The sequence below is a fragment of the Motacilla alba genome, chromosome Z, assembly GCF_015832195.1.
Source record: "Motacilla alba alba isolate MOTALB_02 chromosome Z, Motacilla_alba_V1.0_pri, whole genome shotgun sequence".
NCBI lineage: Eukaryota > Metazoa > Chordata > Aves > Passeriformes > Motacillidae > Motacilla > Motacilla alba.
The window spans coordinates 8972731-8987691 of record NC_052046.1 but is presented as its reverse complement, the minus strand read 5'-3'; the positions used below and the strand labels follow the sequence as shown (position 1 = coordinate 8987691).

Genomic DNA, 14961 nt, shown 5'->3' with positions numbered 1-14961 from the left:
CTGAGCCCCTGGGACTGGTCTGACCTGCCTGATTCCTGTGCTTCACAACAGCACAAGCGTGTCCCTGGCAGAGGGCAGGCCTCTTCCTCCCCACCTGTCCAGACTTGTCCACAGGTGTCTCCTGCCTGTCTGGAGACTTCTCTCCTTGCCTGAGCCAGGGAGTGCATGCTGCACCTGCAGTTGGGTGATGCCTCAGGGTTTCCCAGAAAGGCACATCAGCCTCGTTCCTCTTCCTGTTCCTAGAGAGGGAGATTCAAGTGGGCTGTGTGAGGAGCCATGTCCCAGTGGGTCCCTTGCAGCTGGAAGCCTGGATGAGGATGGAGATCTGAGGCTGATCCTCATCCTTCTGCTCTCTTTTTTTTCCAGATGCTGTGCTGCAGAGCACCTCATAGTAGAGGGCTCACACAGAGATCCTGAGTGAGAGGGGGCCCAGCTCCCACCCTCTGCCCTTGCACCCTGACCTGTGGCACTTTACAGTCCCCCTCCTGCTGCTGCATGGGCTCCACTCGGAGTCCCAGCAAGTGAGCTCCATGCGGCACATCCACACAGAGACGTCTCTGCCCCCGGAGCGCAGCACGGAGCCCAGCCTGTCCCGGCCCAGGGGGGAGACACCCTTGGAGCCTTCCTCGCAGTGCTGCACCCACCGCAGCATCCTGATGGGCTACAATGAGACAGAGATCAAGCGCCAGAAGGTTTACCAGGTGTCCATCTTCTCCCATCTCTCCAGCTCCTCTGAGAGCACGGAGCAGCGGGCAGGCACCCGGCCGGCCGTCAAGAGGGGATACCCCGAGCAGCGAACTCCAGAGGGGGGGCGAGATCCCAAACGAACTCACTGGGGTGACAGGGGGGTGGATGGGGGCCCTGGGCAGCCTTCCCTGGATGATGATGATACCTTTGAGGATGGTCTGCTGGTGGAGGAGCTCTCCCTTTGTGGCTCTGCCCAGCATTTCTCCCACAGTGGGCTGCGGGTGGTGGAGCACCGCTGTGAGGGCAGCCCTAGCCACAGCCCTAAGGCCAGCAGAGAGGACAAGTCGCAGGATGTCTCCTCCTCCTCTTCCTCCTCTTCCTCTTCCTCCTCCTCCACCTCCTCCTCCTCCTCCTCCTCCTCCTGGCCCCGGCACATTGCTTGCAGTACTTTGCACATGAGAGACAGTTGCCCTGTCTCATCAGGGGATCAGCCCATAGACTATGGAGAGAATGGGGAGCCGTCAAGTGGCCACAATGTACTTCACCTTGAATTGCACCGTATTGCACAAACAACCCAGTTGGACCCTGGTGGGAAGAGAGAGAAGCCAGGGAGCAGCCCAGCTCACACCAGCAGGGCTAGTGGAGAAGCGGAAGGGCCAGCAGTGGCCAATGGGTGCAGGGAGTCCCCAGTTCCGCAGACAGCACTCAGCCCCGAGCCCAGCAACCTGAGCTCCCAGGAGATGACACCCTGTGGGAGCAGCCAGCTCAGCATCACCTGCCCAGCCAAAAGGAAGTTGCTGCCCGCTGGCGAGGTTATGGCTGACTCCTGCTCTGAGGATGAGAGCCTGTCCCCACCAGCAAGGAAGAAGAGGGTCCTGCCATGCCATCCTGTGCCCACAGCCTGCCGCAGCACTGATGCCAAGGGAGCTCCGTTCTGGAATCACCTGCTTCCTGCAGCCAAGGTGAGCATTGCTCATGGGGGAAAGTAGGGAATTCCCAGAGCTCAGAACTCTGCTTGTGGGCAGTGTGGTCCACTGTGGCACCATGCCCTGTCCTGTCCCTGAGCTGCAGTACTGGTGTGAGTAAGGCAGCAGCTGACAGTCAGCCCTGACACACATGGTCTGTTTTAACCAGCTCTTGACATCTTGTAGTCACTGGATCCTCTGCATGCAACTGCCTTTTTCTCCTGGAGAGCCTTGATTGGAGACAGCCTCCCCATGGCAGTGAGAGCTGGACATGTCATGAAGCCACTTTCAGTGTCTGATGGCTTCATGTTAAGCCATGATATACCAGCAAGCTTGGGAACAGGGCTGGCCTCTGCCTGCCTGATGAGGAGGAAGTCACATGTGTGGAGGAAGGCTTGATCTCCTGGCCATGATGCCCATTAGAGCAAGTGACCAGTGGCAGGCAGTGGGACTGGACACGCTTTGACCAAGGAGCCCAGTGCTGTGTGCAGAGATGCCACTGGCTTTTCTGCCATTTTGAGGTGCCTGTAGCACATCTTCAAGGTGCCACAAGCTCTCAGTAATGGGACAGACACCTGAGGTTTGCAACCCCCCCAGCAGCTCAGGAGCTGCCTCCGATTCCCCATTTGTTACCCTGCTCTTCTTATCAGCCCCCTGCCCTCACCCTGTCCTGCCAGCTGAGGCTGCAGCAGGCTCAAGCCAGACCTGGCACCTTTTCCTTTTTCTCTGGGGCATCCCATGGTGTGGGGACCCACAGGAACTGATGTCAGAGCTGGCTTCTTGCTGCTTGGAGCTGGGACACACCATCCATGGCACACAGCTTCATTGCTGCCTGCCTTTTTTATGACTGTCCCCCAGCCCAGCTGCCCCCAGCACTGTCCTTGCAGAGTGAAGCCGTCCAGCAGCTTCCCTGGGTTTTCCCGCCTGGTCATGCCAGCCAGCTCCATCATCCCTTTGTGTTGTGCTACCCTTTGTGTGGCTTCCAGAAGGGAAAGCCCCTGAAAAAGGGACATCTTTAAAAGGAGGCTGCAGTGTGACTGTGGCTTTAACCCCCCCACCCCACAGCTGTAGGATCCCAGCTGTGGGTAGGGGTGGGCAACACACCCCTCTGCCTGGTGGCACTGCTGAGGACTTTGCATGAATCACCAGGGGACAGAACTTCTCCGAGGCTGGTCAGGGAGTGTCCTTGTAGGTGTCACCAGTCCCTGGGAGGCGCAAGGGGGTGTCATGGCATGGCTCTGTCTTGTCTTGTCTTGTCCCTGGGGCTGCTCCTGAGACCTGCTTTCTAAAGAGGGAACAGTACCCTTGCGTACCAACATCCTCATTCCCAGCTGAGCCATTTGAGGTTTTGGGCAGCCCCATATTCCCACCAGACACCCCAGTCCTTGTGCTGCCCTGCTGGCCACTCCTCCAGTGGCCGCTGATGGCTGCCCAAGGACAGGAGCCTGTTTTGTCCACTGGGACCGTCATGGGAATATGGGGCAGGGCAAGGGACAATGGCACCTCCTAGGATGCATGGGCCCTGGTTGCTGCCCTCACATGGTTCTCCATTTCGTGTCCTCTCCAGAGCTCTTCAGATTGCACTGCGGTCGGGAGAAGGCTGAAGAGTGGGCTGCGTCTCAAATCGTGAGTGTCCTGGCAGCCCCGTGGGATGGTCATGGGGGCCCAGGGTGCCTGCCCACCTCAGTGCCCTGCAGCCCCTTGGGAGGTTCACCTTGGGCTGAGTTCTTTTCCCTGCCCTGGCCCTTGTATCTCCCTTCCATAAGACCACAGATTCGGGTGGGGGGTGGTGTTTCTTCTTCCCCTGGGATGTAGGAAAGTGGGTTCAACCATTAGCAAAGGTATGGGGGACTAGGGATCCAGATTCCCAGGGACATGAACACCCCAGGGCTGTGTGCTCTTCAATCCAACACCAGTCTTCTCTCCTCACTCCAAGGCGACATCTCCGGACCAGCCTCCGGAGAGGCACTAGGTCCCCCACAGTGCCCTGGGCCACCACCACTGTCAGCCATGCTCTGCTGGGCAATTTTGAGGTAATGGTGCCTATCTGCTGGGGGTAGGTGGGTCCCGGAGACTCCACACAAGGCTAGCAATGAGTGTGAGAGGCTGAACCTGATGGGAGCTCTGGTGTGGGGCTGGGCTGATTGTCCCAAAAGGCCTGGTGTGCAGTCACCACCACACAGACTCACCAGCAGCACAGTCAGACCACTCAGCCAGCAGATCCTTCGGTGGAACCTGCTGAAATAGGTGCTGTGAGGCTGAGCCGAGGCACTCTCTCTGCTTCTCCCTGTTAGATGGTTGGTGTTATTCCAGCAGTTCAGGGTGGGTCTGTCTCAGAGTGAGGTCTCTGGGCACACGAGAGCAAGCAGTCAGCTGGGTGCAGTGAAGATGGGGATGACTTCACCTGGAGCATTGAGACAGGGAGTAGTGCTGGTGTTTGAGATTCCCTAACGCTTCCCTCCCTCTCAGGAGTCCATCCTGAAGGGGCGCTTTGCACCATCGGGGAGGATTGAGGGTTTCACGGCAGAGATTGGTGCCAGTGGCTCCTACTGTCCCCAGCATGTCACCCTGCCTGTCGACGTCACCTACTTCGACATCTCTGAACACAGCGCGCCCTCGCCTTTCCTGGTACATGGATGGGGGGGAGCTGGGGGGGCTCTACCCTGACACCCTGGGGCAACCCCTCGCTGTAGAGGATGGCTCAAGCAACTACCTGCTTGTGGAGATAGCTGCCCGTGCCAGGAACGGTCCTTAACTCAGGAAAGCAAAAAGGGAAAGAAGAGGGAACATGCACAGGCTCTGCTGCTTGATGGTTGTCATTGTCATTACCTCTCTGTTTCTTCTCCTGGTTTGGAGAGGGGCTGAGCTGGGGATCTTTTTGTTGCCTTGTGCCAAGTCTTCCAGCAGGGGAGTCTCAGGCCCATGCTGGTTCCCAGCGGGTCTTTCCCTTGGCTTTCTCCCTCTCTCACATGCTGTTTATTTTGCCCCAGGGAGTGATTGACTTGGAGGCCTTGGGAAAGAAGGGTTACAGTGTCCCCAAAGCTGGAACCATCCAAGTGGTGAGTCATTCCCTGGCCTGCAGTAGCACTGTGGGGAAGGGGCTGATTGGGCTCTGGTTGCCCTGCTTGGGTGGGGTATGCCCCATGGCATTGTTAGGCAGGGCAGCATCTGGAAGGGGTGTCTCCTGCAGAGAGGTTACACGGCCACCAAGACAGCATAACAGAGGGGAGCACAGGGTACCTAGGGTGCTGTCAAGGAGACAAGGTGATGGGAGAATCAGGGAAGGAAGAGGTGGGTGAAGGTTTTGGCAGGAAAGTGTGTATGTGCAGTGGGAATGGGGTGTGATGGAAGAGGAGCACACATGTGAAGGTGGGTGAGAGGAACTGACCTATGGCACTCAGGCTAAGCCCTCTAGGACTTGTGTGGGGCTTGCTGGATTCTTGGTCCAGCAGCTTCTGCTTCCAGATGCTTCATCTCTGCCCTGCATCCTTCTTACCCCCTACCCCTCTGCCCCCAGACCTTATTTAACCCCAACAAGACTGTGGTGAAGATGTTCTTGGTGACATACGACTTCCAGGACATGCCGGCCAACCACATGACCTTCCTACGCCATCGCATCTTCCTGGTGCCCGTGGGGGAGGAAGAGGGGTCCACAGTGGCCCCCAGTGACCCACTGGGCACCAGCCCACCCCGCAGGGTCCTCTGCTACCTGATGCATCTGAGGTAAAGCATGGCAGGGGGATGGGGACCTGCTGCAAGGGCATCCCTGGGCTCCTCTCTTGTCTTGTCCCAAGCCTGCAAGACAGGAGGAGGGACTGGGGAGGAGCAGGGACCAGCTGTTCCTTTGGGGAGGTTGGAGCTGCCACCCTGCCCAAGGGCAGCTGTTTCTGTCCCTCTGAAGGCAACCAGAGGGTGGCCACATTGACCAGGGACCAAAGTAGTCAAGGGGGTTGTGCCCTCTCTGAGGATGCCCTGCCCTTACCTGGGGAGCCTGAGGTCCCTGTGCCCTGCTCGTCTCCACGCAGGTTTCACAGCTCCAAGTCAGGGAAGATCTACCTTCATGACGACATTCGGCTGCTTTTCTCCCGCAAGTCGATCGAGGTGGATTCGGGGATCCCCTACGAACTGAAATCCTTCACGGAGATGCCGCGAAACCCCTGCTACTCACCCCGGGCCTGACCTTCTTCACTCCCCGCCCCCCAGGGCCACTGGGGAGCCTCCAGCCCAGCACTTTGGGGAGAGATGACTAAAGGGCCAACAAGCACTGCTTTGAGATCACCCACCCTCCAGACCAGCACGGACACCACGCTCTGCAGCAGGGCTGGGATCACCCAGGGGGCTTCACCAAGAGAGGCAGGGGCTGAGGAGCAGCCCTGGCACTCCAGGGACATGCCCAAGCCTTCTGCTGGCACTGCTCCCAGCTTGGAGACTTGGCTGTGGCTGAGATGGGTGGGTGTGGAGTGAAGAGTTGGACTGGAGCTGTGAGTGAGACCACCTGCACTGGTCTCGGGTCTGGGAGCAGAAAGTGTGGAAGAGTTTGTATTTATTAGTATTTATTGTTGCTGGGAGCACAGAGGAGGCTCATGCAGAGGATCAGAGGTGCTGTGCTTGTTCTTCCCCTCAGCCCTGCCTGCACCAGGCTGCCTGTGTTCGGGCAGGGCTGTGGGGACTATGAGGATGACTAGGGACAGGGAGGCCTCAGCCCATGGAAGGGAGAGTGACCCAGTGCTTAAAAAGGGTGCAACTCCCAGATCAGAGGTGTATTGAAAGCCCACTGACAGGCTGAGCCTCGCTGGCACCAGCTTTGCAGGCCCAGTCCAACTACAAGCAGCTTGGGGAGGCCTCTACTTATCTTCTGAGTCTTTTAGGGTAAGCCAGTCCCAAGAGACCTGTGGCTGTCAAGGAAGTGGCCACTGCCAGGTTCCTGAAGGTAAGAGACACAGCTGCCACGTGAATGGGGACCTGGAGCTCTTTGCAGGAATATGGGGATAGCCCTTTGGGCAAGAGCCTCCAGAGCACGTGAGCTGTGAATCTGAGAAGATTGCCAAAAAAAAAAAAAAAAAAAAAAGGAACTTTGCACTGTCTGTGGGTGTGGGTGAATCCCATGCAGGAGGCAGCTTTGGGCAGAGTCTGCCAGCAGGGTGATCAGGAGCTCGAGGATGGTCGGGAGCCCCAGCTTAGAAAAATGGGGAAATGGGGAGGCAACAGAGGAAATCAAACTCTGGGAGTTGGGCTGGTTCCCCAGGAGCAGGACTGGGAGAATCCAGACTGGGGCAGTCAGAGGGACAGGGCCAAGATAAAACAAGCTTGCACATTCTGTCTGTATCACCTCTCTGCCCTCTGAGGGTCTTGGCAGGGCTCCCCTGCCAGCCCAGGCTGTGGAGATGCTCAGCCCCTCCATCATAGAGAACAAGAGGAGGACAGGCCCGGCCCCATCACCTCCCACCGCTGAGGCTGAGAGCCCAGTGTGGGGTGCAGGGCGAGGTCCTGCCCTGCCCTGCCCTGCCCTGCCCGGGGGCAGCCGAGGGGCTCCGGCCCTGCTGCACTGGGGTTAGGAAACCTGAACCTGCCCCTACTGGGGGCCCTGGCTCCCCTAGACCGTGGATTTGACCCCCCCGAACAGCGGGGGCCGCTCCCCACTGCCCTGGCCAGCGCGTCCCGGGGACCGCCATGACACCGGAGTCCCCCTCGCCCCCAGGTCACCGGGGCTGCCCCTCTCGCCGTGGCCCTGCGGGCTCGCGAAGGCCGTGCCGGTACTTTTCGTGTTCGTTTCTAATTTAATAAACGTCCGTTTGGAGCTCCACAACGAGACCGGGGTTGCCGCGCCCGGCGTGGGGGGGGGGGGGGGGGGGGGCGGTGCAGAATCGCGGGCGGGCGGAACCGGGGGCCGCGGCCGGAGGAGCCGGAGGGACCGATCCGGGCGGCGCACCCGGAAGCGGCGCGGCGCAGGGGCCTTCCGGGAGTGCGGGAGCGGCGGCGCCGAGAGGGGCGGGCGGAGGGGGCGATGCTGTCGCGGGCGGGGATCCGGGCCCGGCCCGGCCTCGGGCTGCTGCAGGTGCGGGCAGCGAGGGTGGGGAGGGAACGGGGAGAACTCTCCGTTCGGAGGGTGCCCACGTGGGGAAGGTCCGGGTAGCTGGAGGGGCCGGGAGAAGGGATCTGGCTTGGAGGCGCCGGGATGAGGGGGATGGTGTTGGGGGTCTGGGAAGTGTTGGGGGGGAGCTGGGCAGGGACACAGCGGTGTGGGGGGACACAGAGGACGGACGGGCATGGGGGGTCGGGGGTGGGGTTTAAGGGAGTGGTGGTTTGGCGGGTCCCGTGGGGGTACGGGGTTACGGGGCGCTGTGGGCAAATGGGGATCGGGGAATTGAGGAGATAGCGGCGGGCCGTGGTGTTGGGGCTCCGGGGAAGTGCTGGCGTGCTGGTGAGGAGCTGGGCAGGGATAAGGCTGTGTGGGCACGGGGTGACTGAGAGAGAGTCGGCGGGAGGGCGGTGTCGGTGTTAGGGGTCCGGTGAAGGGCTGGCGGTGTGGGGGCTCCGTGAGGGAGAGCTGGGCGGGGACGGGGGAAGGGGTGCGGTGCGTATGGGGACTGAGCAGGGACAGCGCGGGGACTGGGGGCAGCCGGGCAGGGATAGAGATGGAGGGCGGGGAGGTGATGCAGAGAACAGACAGGTATAGAGAGGCTGAAGAGGGTGGTCAGTGGGGGAGTGTTTGCGGCTGGGAAGAGCTGGGGTGGGGGCAGGAGGATGCACAGGGATAGAAAGTAAGGAGGGAGAGGGATGTGGTGCAGAGGACAAATGAGTGAAGAGGTAACTCAGGAGGTGGGGGCTCAGTGGGGTGGAGGGTTTGGGGGACACCATGCACGGCGAGGAGCTGGGCAGAAAAGGAGGTGTGAGGAAGAGGGGTGCAGAGGACAAGGGGGGTTACGAGGGGGACTGAGAGAGAGCGGTCTTTGGAGGGGGTGTTGGGGGTCTGCGGAAGTGCTGGGATGGTGCTGGTGATCTGGACACGGATTGGGGTGCAGGGGGGGCATTGCAAAGGAGGCTGTGGATGAATGGCTATGGGGAGGGCCAGTGCGGGGTGGTTGAACATGGGGAGTGGTGAGGTGGGGCTGGGTTCTTGTAGCAGAAGTGTGTGTGTGGGGCTGGGGAGGTGTGAGCTAGGTTGGGATGGGGGGAGTTTGAGGGAAGCTGTGTGAGTGAGGGTCCATGGAGAGGAGGGTGGGGGAATACTCAGACAAAGCAGCTCTTTGTGGGAAGCCCTGGAGGCAGCCAGAACTTGGGAGGGACTGGATGCTGGGAAGGGGTGGCCTGGGACTGAGGTGGCCTGGGCCTGAATGGGTTATAGGGGCTGAGTGGAGCAGAAGAGCACACACCTTCATTGGCCTTATGGTGGCAGGGAGGCTTCATTCCCTGCTCCAGGGTGGATGTGAGAGGAGTGGAGATGTGCAGAAAGCTCGGCAGGAGAAGACTGTCCCTGTCGCCCAGGCCTCATCCCTGTGGGAACACCCTTACAGCATGGGCTTGTTAGGGGCATTGTTTCCTGCCCTGGTCTCCTGGTCATGAGCCCTGATGGGGTAGCAGGTGTGGAGCTGGCTCTGAGGTGCCAGCAGCTGGTGTCAACCCTGCTCCATCTCCTTCCCCCAGCACTCGCAGCAGCTGAAGCGTGCGGCACGGCTGGCCCCAGCTCCGTGCCGCTGGAACTCCGGGCTGCCCATGAACATCGGGGTGCTCTTTGTGCCGCAGCAGGAGGCCTGGGTGGTGGAGAGGATGGGCAAGTTCCACCGAATCCTCGAGCCTGTAAGGAGCAGCTTTTCTCCCCTTCTGGATTCAGCAGGTTCCTAAAGCTGTAGCGAGGCGCGTCCTTTGCACGAGGATCCGAGGGGTGGTGGGCTTAGTTTCCCAGGCTGAAATCCTTTTGGCTGCCTGTGGACTAATTTTCCTTGGTGGGGTGTTAAAAGCACTGAGTAACTGAAATTCCTTGTGTGTAAAATGTGTTTGCAGTGTGTGGCATGGGCTTTGCATGACTCTCTCTAGTGTATCAGCCATCTAATCCCACCCTTTTCCCAGGGTTTGAACTTCCTCATCCCTCTCCTGGATCGGATTCGTTACGTCCAGAGTCTCAAAGAAATCGTCATTAATGTCCCAGAGCAGTCAGCTGTCACACTGGGTGAGGAACAGCTTCCGTGTCCTGCCCCTTTCCTTCTGCTGCATCTGGGGTGAGCAAGGGACGATGTGAGGATGAGTGGAATTGTCCCAGGCTCCTGCACTCAGCCCTGAACCTTGGTACCCAGGCTTGGCCATAAAATCACAAGATCACTGAATGATTTGCCTTAGAGGGGACCTTAAAGTTCATCTTGTTCCAACCCCTGTACCATAGACGGAGACACATTCCATTTGGCTGGGCTGCTCAAAGCCCTGTCCAGCCTGGCCTTGAACACTTCCAGGGATGGGGCATCCACATCTTCTCTAGGCAACTTAATTCAGGGCATCACCACCCTCACAGTAAAGAACTTCTTCCTTACATCCAATCTAAGCCTGTCGTCTGTCAGCTTCAGGCCATTCCCCCTTGTTCCATCCCTCTAGGTCCATGTGAAAAGTCCCTCTCCAGCTCTCTTTAGGTGCTGGAAGGCTATTCCTGTGAGTGGGGCATCCTAGGAGGTTCCATCTGCTCTCTCTGGGCTGCAGCTGCCCCTTCTTGCTGAGTTGAATGCACCTCGCCAGAAATAAATTTTTCAGGTGTTTTCCTGTATTGAACCACGAAAGAAATTTCTGTTTCTGTTAAAAAACATTTTGGAACGGGTTAATGGATGTGATGTTAATGGACAGCTCTGTTATATTTCTAGTTTTAAGTGGTTTGTTTTGGTTTTTTTCCTTCTTAAATCTTATTTACAAGAGCGACAGTGTGAAATGCTTCTGTTGGGGAAATCAAGACCTGTTGTGTATTAAAACATCACAGCATTGTCCAGGGACTATAAGGTCCTTTTTACAAAGCCTTTGGATGAGAAGATCTATTTCAGCCAGTCCTCTTCTGTGCCATACAGCTATGTCAGGGTGAAAAAGGATGAGTGTGCCCAGTTGTGCTGTGGAAGAGGGGGTTTCTGTGTTTTGTTTGTGCTGCTTCAGTGAACATGTTCTGTTGTTCTCTCCTGACAGATAATGTTACCCTGCAGATCGATGGTGTGCTCTACTTGCGGGTTATGGACCCCTACAAGGTACCATCCCTGCCCCTTGGGCACCTTTCTCCTGGCTCTGCCCACTCCCTGCTCCCCAAAATGTGTGCTCCAGCCTCTGTGTTCTGCCTGGCAGGTGGGCTGGGCACTCCCAAGGCTCCAGACTCCATGTTTTCAGCAGGGGTGTCTGGCAGATTTCTCGCTTTAGCGGTGTCTGCCTCTCCTGCCTTCTTCAGGGTTCCTCTTGGCATCCCTATCCACTCTGTTTTGTGCTTCTGCTCTTCAGGCCAGCTATGGGGTGGAAGATCCTGAGTATGCAGTGACCCAGCTGGCCCAGACTACCATGAGATCTGAACTTGGCAAGCTTTCCCTTGACAGAGTCTTCCGGGTGAGCTGGGGAGGTGGATCACAGAGCTGACAGTGTCTCCCAAAATCCCAGGACAGCCTGCATGGCCAGGCTGATGTGCTTAACAGCAAAATGCCCTTTGCTTAGAGGGCTTATGGCTTCTGTTTCAGTTGACCTATTGGTGAATCCTTGGAGATGGGTCTTCTTTCAGTTGTTTTTTTAACAGGAGCTATTTTTTGCCCTGCCCTGGGTTATTTGGAGGGGATGATGGGTGGTATGTGCCCATACCCAGCTGGTCCAGCTGCCTATCTTGAGTCAGTGACTCTTTACTCAGGCCCAGTGATGAATATGCCTGACCTGTGTCATGGGGTACTGTAATTCTTGTACTACATTTGCTGGGAAGAAACGGGAGTTGCTGGCGTTCTCTTGTATCCAGATGTATGCCAGATGTTGTATCCCAGCAGCTTCAGTGTGGGGCACTGCTCTCTCTAGGAGATGGTGACCCCTGCAACAGCTGCAGGAAGAACCTAACCGTTCCCAAAACCTGTGGAGATGTTTTTCTGGCAGAGCATGGCCTCTGAGGGAGGTGCCTGTTTCCCTCCTAACACCTCTCTCATGCTAAGCCCTTCTTCTCTGCTCTCTCCCGTTTCTTTTGTGCCATCCAGGAGCGGGAGTCCCTCAATGCCAGCATCGTGGATGCTATCAACCAGGCTTCAGACTGCTGGGGCATCCGGTGTCTGCGCTACGAGATCAAGGACATCCACGTGCCCCCACGTGTGAAGGAATCCATGCAGATGCAGGTGAGGCTCTCTGGGAGAGAGGTCTGGAACAAGAGGGAAGCCTTCTCTTCCATATTGCATCACAGAATCACAGAATCAGTAATGTTGGAAAAGACTTCAGATCATCAAGTCCAACCTTTGACCAAACACTACCTTGTCAACCAGACCATGACACCAAGTGCCATGTCCAGTCTTTGCTTAAAGATCTCCATGAACAGTGTCACTGCCACTTCTCTGGTAGCCCATTCCAATGTCTAATCGCCCTTTCTGTGAAGAAATTCTTCCTAATGTCAAACCTAAACCTTCCCTGGTGTTGCTTGAGACTGTGTCCTCTCATCCCGTTGCTGACTACCTGGGAGAAGAGGCCAAGCCCTGTGTGACTGCAGCCTCCTTCCAGGTAGTTGTAGAGAGTGATAAGGTCTCCTCTCAGGACCTTGTTTCCTCTTGTCCAGACTAAACAACCCCAGCTCTCTCAAGGGCTCCTCATCAGACTTGCTCTCCAAATCTTCCTCAGCTCCATTGCTCTTCTCTGGATGCTCCAGCACCTCAGTGTCCCTCTTGAGCTGCCCAGAACTGGACACAGGACTCAAAGCGTGGCCTCACCAGTGCTGAGTTCAAGGGGATAATAATTTCCCTGGTCCTGCTGGCCACACTATTGCTGATACAGGCTATGGTTCATTATTGTTACCTGCCCATAGCTGGCAGCACCCACCCCTTACATCAGGAGGGCACTTTGGCTGCAGACATACAGCTACTGAATAAGTAACTCCTGTCATAATTTTTGTAGTGGTGGCCCCTGCCTGCAATATACAAACCCCGTCAGGGCCCTTTAAAATCCCTACTGGGCTCTGTGGGGAAGCAAATCTCAGAGCTGAAGTTCTCCCCTTGAGAAAAGCTGGACACCAGATATTTGGGCTGGAAGAGGAGGAGGGGAGGCAACTGTCCACTTAGGTGGGGACGGGGCTGGCAAGGGCTGTGTGGCATGAGGAGCAGAAGCAGCCCTATTCGAGACCACACAGTGTTCTGTAGCTTATTTTCATGCTTTGGTGAGCCATGCTTCCCCCATCAGAACAGAGGAACATGTCCTTGCCCCACGGATGGGATTTCCCCAGCACAGCCATGGCAGGCTGGTGTCTGACCTGTGTTGCAGGTAGAGGCAGAGCGACGGAAGCGAGCAACAGTGCTGGAGTCGGAGGGGACAAGGGAGTCAGCTATCAATGTGGCTGAAGGCCAGAAGCAGGCCCAGATCTTGGCATCAGAAGCTGAGAAGGCCGAACAAATCAACAAAGCTGCTGGTAGTGCCTGGGGCTGAAACGTGGGGTTCTGTAGCCCTCTGGACTGAGGGGTGGTGCTGCAGGGGAGAGACCGCGTTACTGTGAGCCAGGCTTCCTCAGCCACTCTGATCCTTCCCTGCTGGGGCCTCAGGCTGAGCTCCAGTTGATGTTGCTGCCCTGCCCCAGCCTCCTGGCAGCAGGAGGCTTGTGATAGTGTTGCTGTTGGGGAAGAGACAGCCATGCATGCATTGAAATTGTCTTGATTCACTCCCTGAAATGGTTGGGATTCAGTCCTCGCAAGTGCTTTGTCATGACTCTGATGTGCACCCTGCTGTGGTTCATTGCAGGAGAAGCCAACGCCATGCTGGTCAAGGCCAGAGCCAAGGCAGAGGCAATTCAGCTCCTAGCAGCTGCTCTGGCACAGCAGGTGAGTGATGGCTGTCTGGAGCAGCCACTGCTTTGATGCTGGCACTGGGGGAGGTCAAACTGCGGGCAGGATGGCACCTGGCTTTCTCCTGGACACTCCCTGGCACCTTCGGCAGCAGCAGGGAGTGAGGATCTTTGCTGAACTGGGGTGGGCTGGGCATACAGACAGGCATGAGCTGTTGATGGCACGTGACTTGTCCCTCTGTCCCCAGCATGGCAATGCTGCTGCCTCCCTGTCTGTGGCAGAGCAGTACGTGAACGCTTTCTCCAAGATTGCCAAAGACTCCAACACCGTCCTGCTGCCCGCCAACACCGGCGATGTCACCAACATGGTCGCACAGGTCAGTGTAGCCCATGTGTCCTGGGCTGCATCCAGAGCCCCGTGGGCAGCAGGGGAGGGAGGGGATTCTGCCCCTCTGCTCTGCTCTGCTGAGACCCACCTGGAGCACTGCACCCAGCTCTGGGCTCCCAGCACGGGAGGGACAGGGACCTGCTGGAGTGAGCCCAGGGGAGGCCACCTCCATGATCAGAGGGATGGAGCACATCTGCTATGAGGAAGGGCTGAGGGAATTTGGATTGTTCAGCCTGGGGAAGAGAAGGCTCCAGAGAGACATTCTAACACTTTCCAGTGCCTAGAAGAGGCTTACAAGGAAGATGGAGAGATGGTTTACAAGGGCGTGTAGTGATAGGATGAGGAGAAATGGCTTTAAACTGAATGAGTAGGTTGAGATTAAATTTTAGAAAGAAATTCTTTCCTCTGAGGGGAGTGAGGCCCTGGCACAGGTTGCCCAGAGAAACTGTGGATGCCCCATCCTGGGAAGTGTTCAAGGTCAGGTGGAATGGGGCTCTGAACAACCTGCTCCAGTGCAGCGTGTGGAGGGGTGTCAGAAAGGATCTTTAAGATCCCTTCCAACCCAAACTGTTCTTGCTGTCATCCCAGTGAGTCTTGCTCCAGGGAGGTGAAGAGGCCACCATGCTGGGGCCTGGCCTTCTCTTTTCCTTCCCGCCTTACGAGTGTCTCATTCCCTCCAGGCCCTGGGGATCTACACCACACTGACCAAGCCACAAGCTGTGAAGACCCAAGATGAGATGCCTCCAGCCCACGAGGACTCCCACTCTCCTGCCACGGAGGTGCTGAAGGCAGAACAGGGCAGCTCCAGCTAACAGGGCTGGAGCTGGCCTCTCCTGAGGCCTGCCAGCAGTCCTGTTCTGCTGCAGGCAGTTGCTCTTGTTCCCTTAGTCCCTATTTTGTATTGGATTTAAATCATGTAATAAATGGTAACAGTGCTGCTGCAGCACGTTCCCTTGTGCTTG

The 14961-nt window shown here is 57.3% G+C and overlaps 2 protein-coding genes across 12 annotated transcripts in view; both read left to right on the top strand.

Annotated features, from left to right (window-relative positions):
* The window catches only part of FAM214B (family with sequence similarity 214 member B), a 38508-nt gene extending 31359 nt beyond the window's left edge, over positions 1-7149 (top strand). For all 11 annotated transcript variants that reach the window (XM_038124898.1, XM_038124891.1, XM_038124897.1 and 8 more), the window contains 7 exons: positions 367-1649; positions 3220-3278; positions 3589-3685; positions 4122-4280; positions 4643-4711; positions 5170-5375; positions 5678-7149. In XM_038124898.1, the coding sequence (XP_037980826.1) occupies positions 531-1649; positions 3220-3278; positions 3589-3685; positions 4122-4280; positions 4643-4711; positions 5170-5375; positions 5678-5831 (1863 nt within the window). In that variant the 5' untranslated portion in view covers positions 367-530 and the 3' untranslated portion in view covers positions 5832-7149. The remainder of the gene's footprint in view (positions 1-366; positions 1650-3219; positions 3279-3588; positions 3686-4121; positions 4281-4642; positions 4712-5169; positions 5376-5677) is intronic.
* A 454-nt stretch (positions 7150-7603) lies between these two features.
* STOML2 (stomatin like 2) lies at positions 7604-14942 on the top strand. The gene is made up of 10 exons (XM_038123883.1): positions 7604-7707; positions 9297-9449; positions 9720-9819; positions 10806-10864; positions 11109-11210; positions 11834-11968; positions 13098-13242; positions 13569-13648; positions 13860-13988; positions 14680-14942. The coding sequence occupies exons 1-10, from the start codon at positions 7657-7659 to the stop codon at positions 14809-14811; spliced, it is 1086 nt and encodes a 361-aa protein (XP_037979811.1). The 5' UTR covers positions 7604-7656; the 3' UTR covers positions 14812-14942.
* The last annotated feature ends 19 nt before the right edge of the window (positions 14943-14961 follow it).

What these genes read in the sequence shown, in the direction of transcription:
- STOML2 (XM_038123883.1), top strand. Translation starts at nt 7,657, where the DNA reads ATGCTGTCGCGGGCGGGGATCCGGGCCCGGCCCGGCCTCGGGCTGCTG. An exon ending in GGGTTATGGACCCCTACAAG is followed by an intron (nt 10,865 to 11,108) that starts GTACCATCCCTG and finishes TCTGCTCTTCAG; the next exon opens with GCCAGCTATGGGGTGGAAGA. An exon ending in CAGCTGCTCTGGCACAGCAG is followed by an intron (nt 13,649 to 13,859) that starts GTGAGTGATGGC and finishes CTCTGTCCCCAG; the next exon opens with CATGGCAATGCTGCTGCCTC.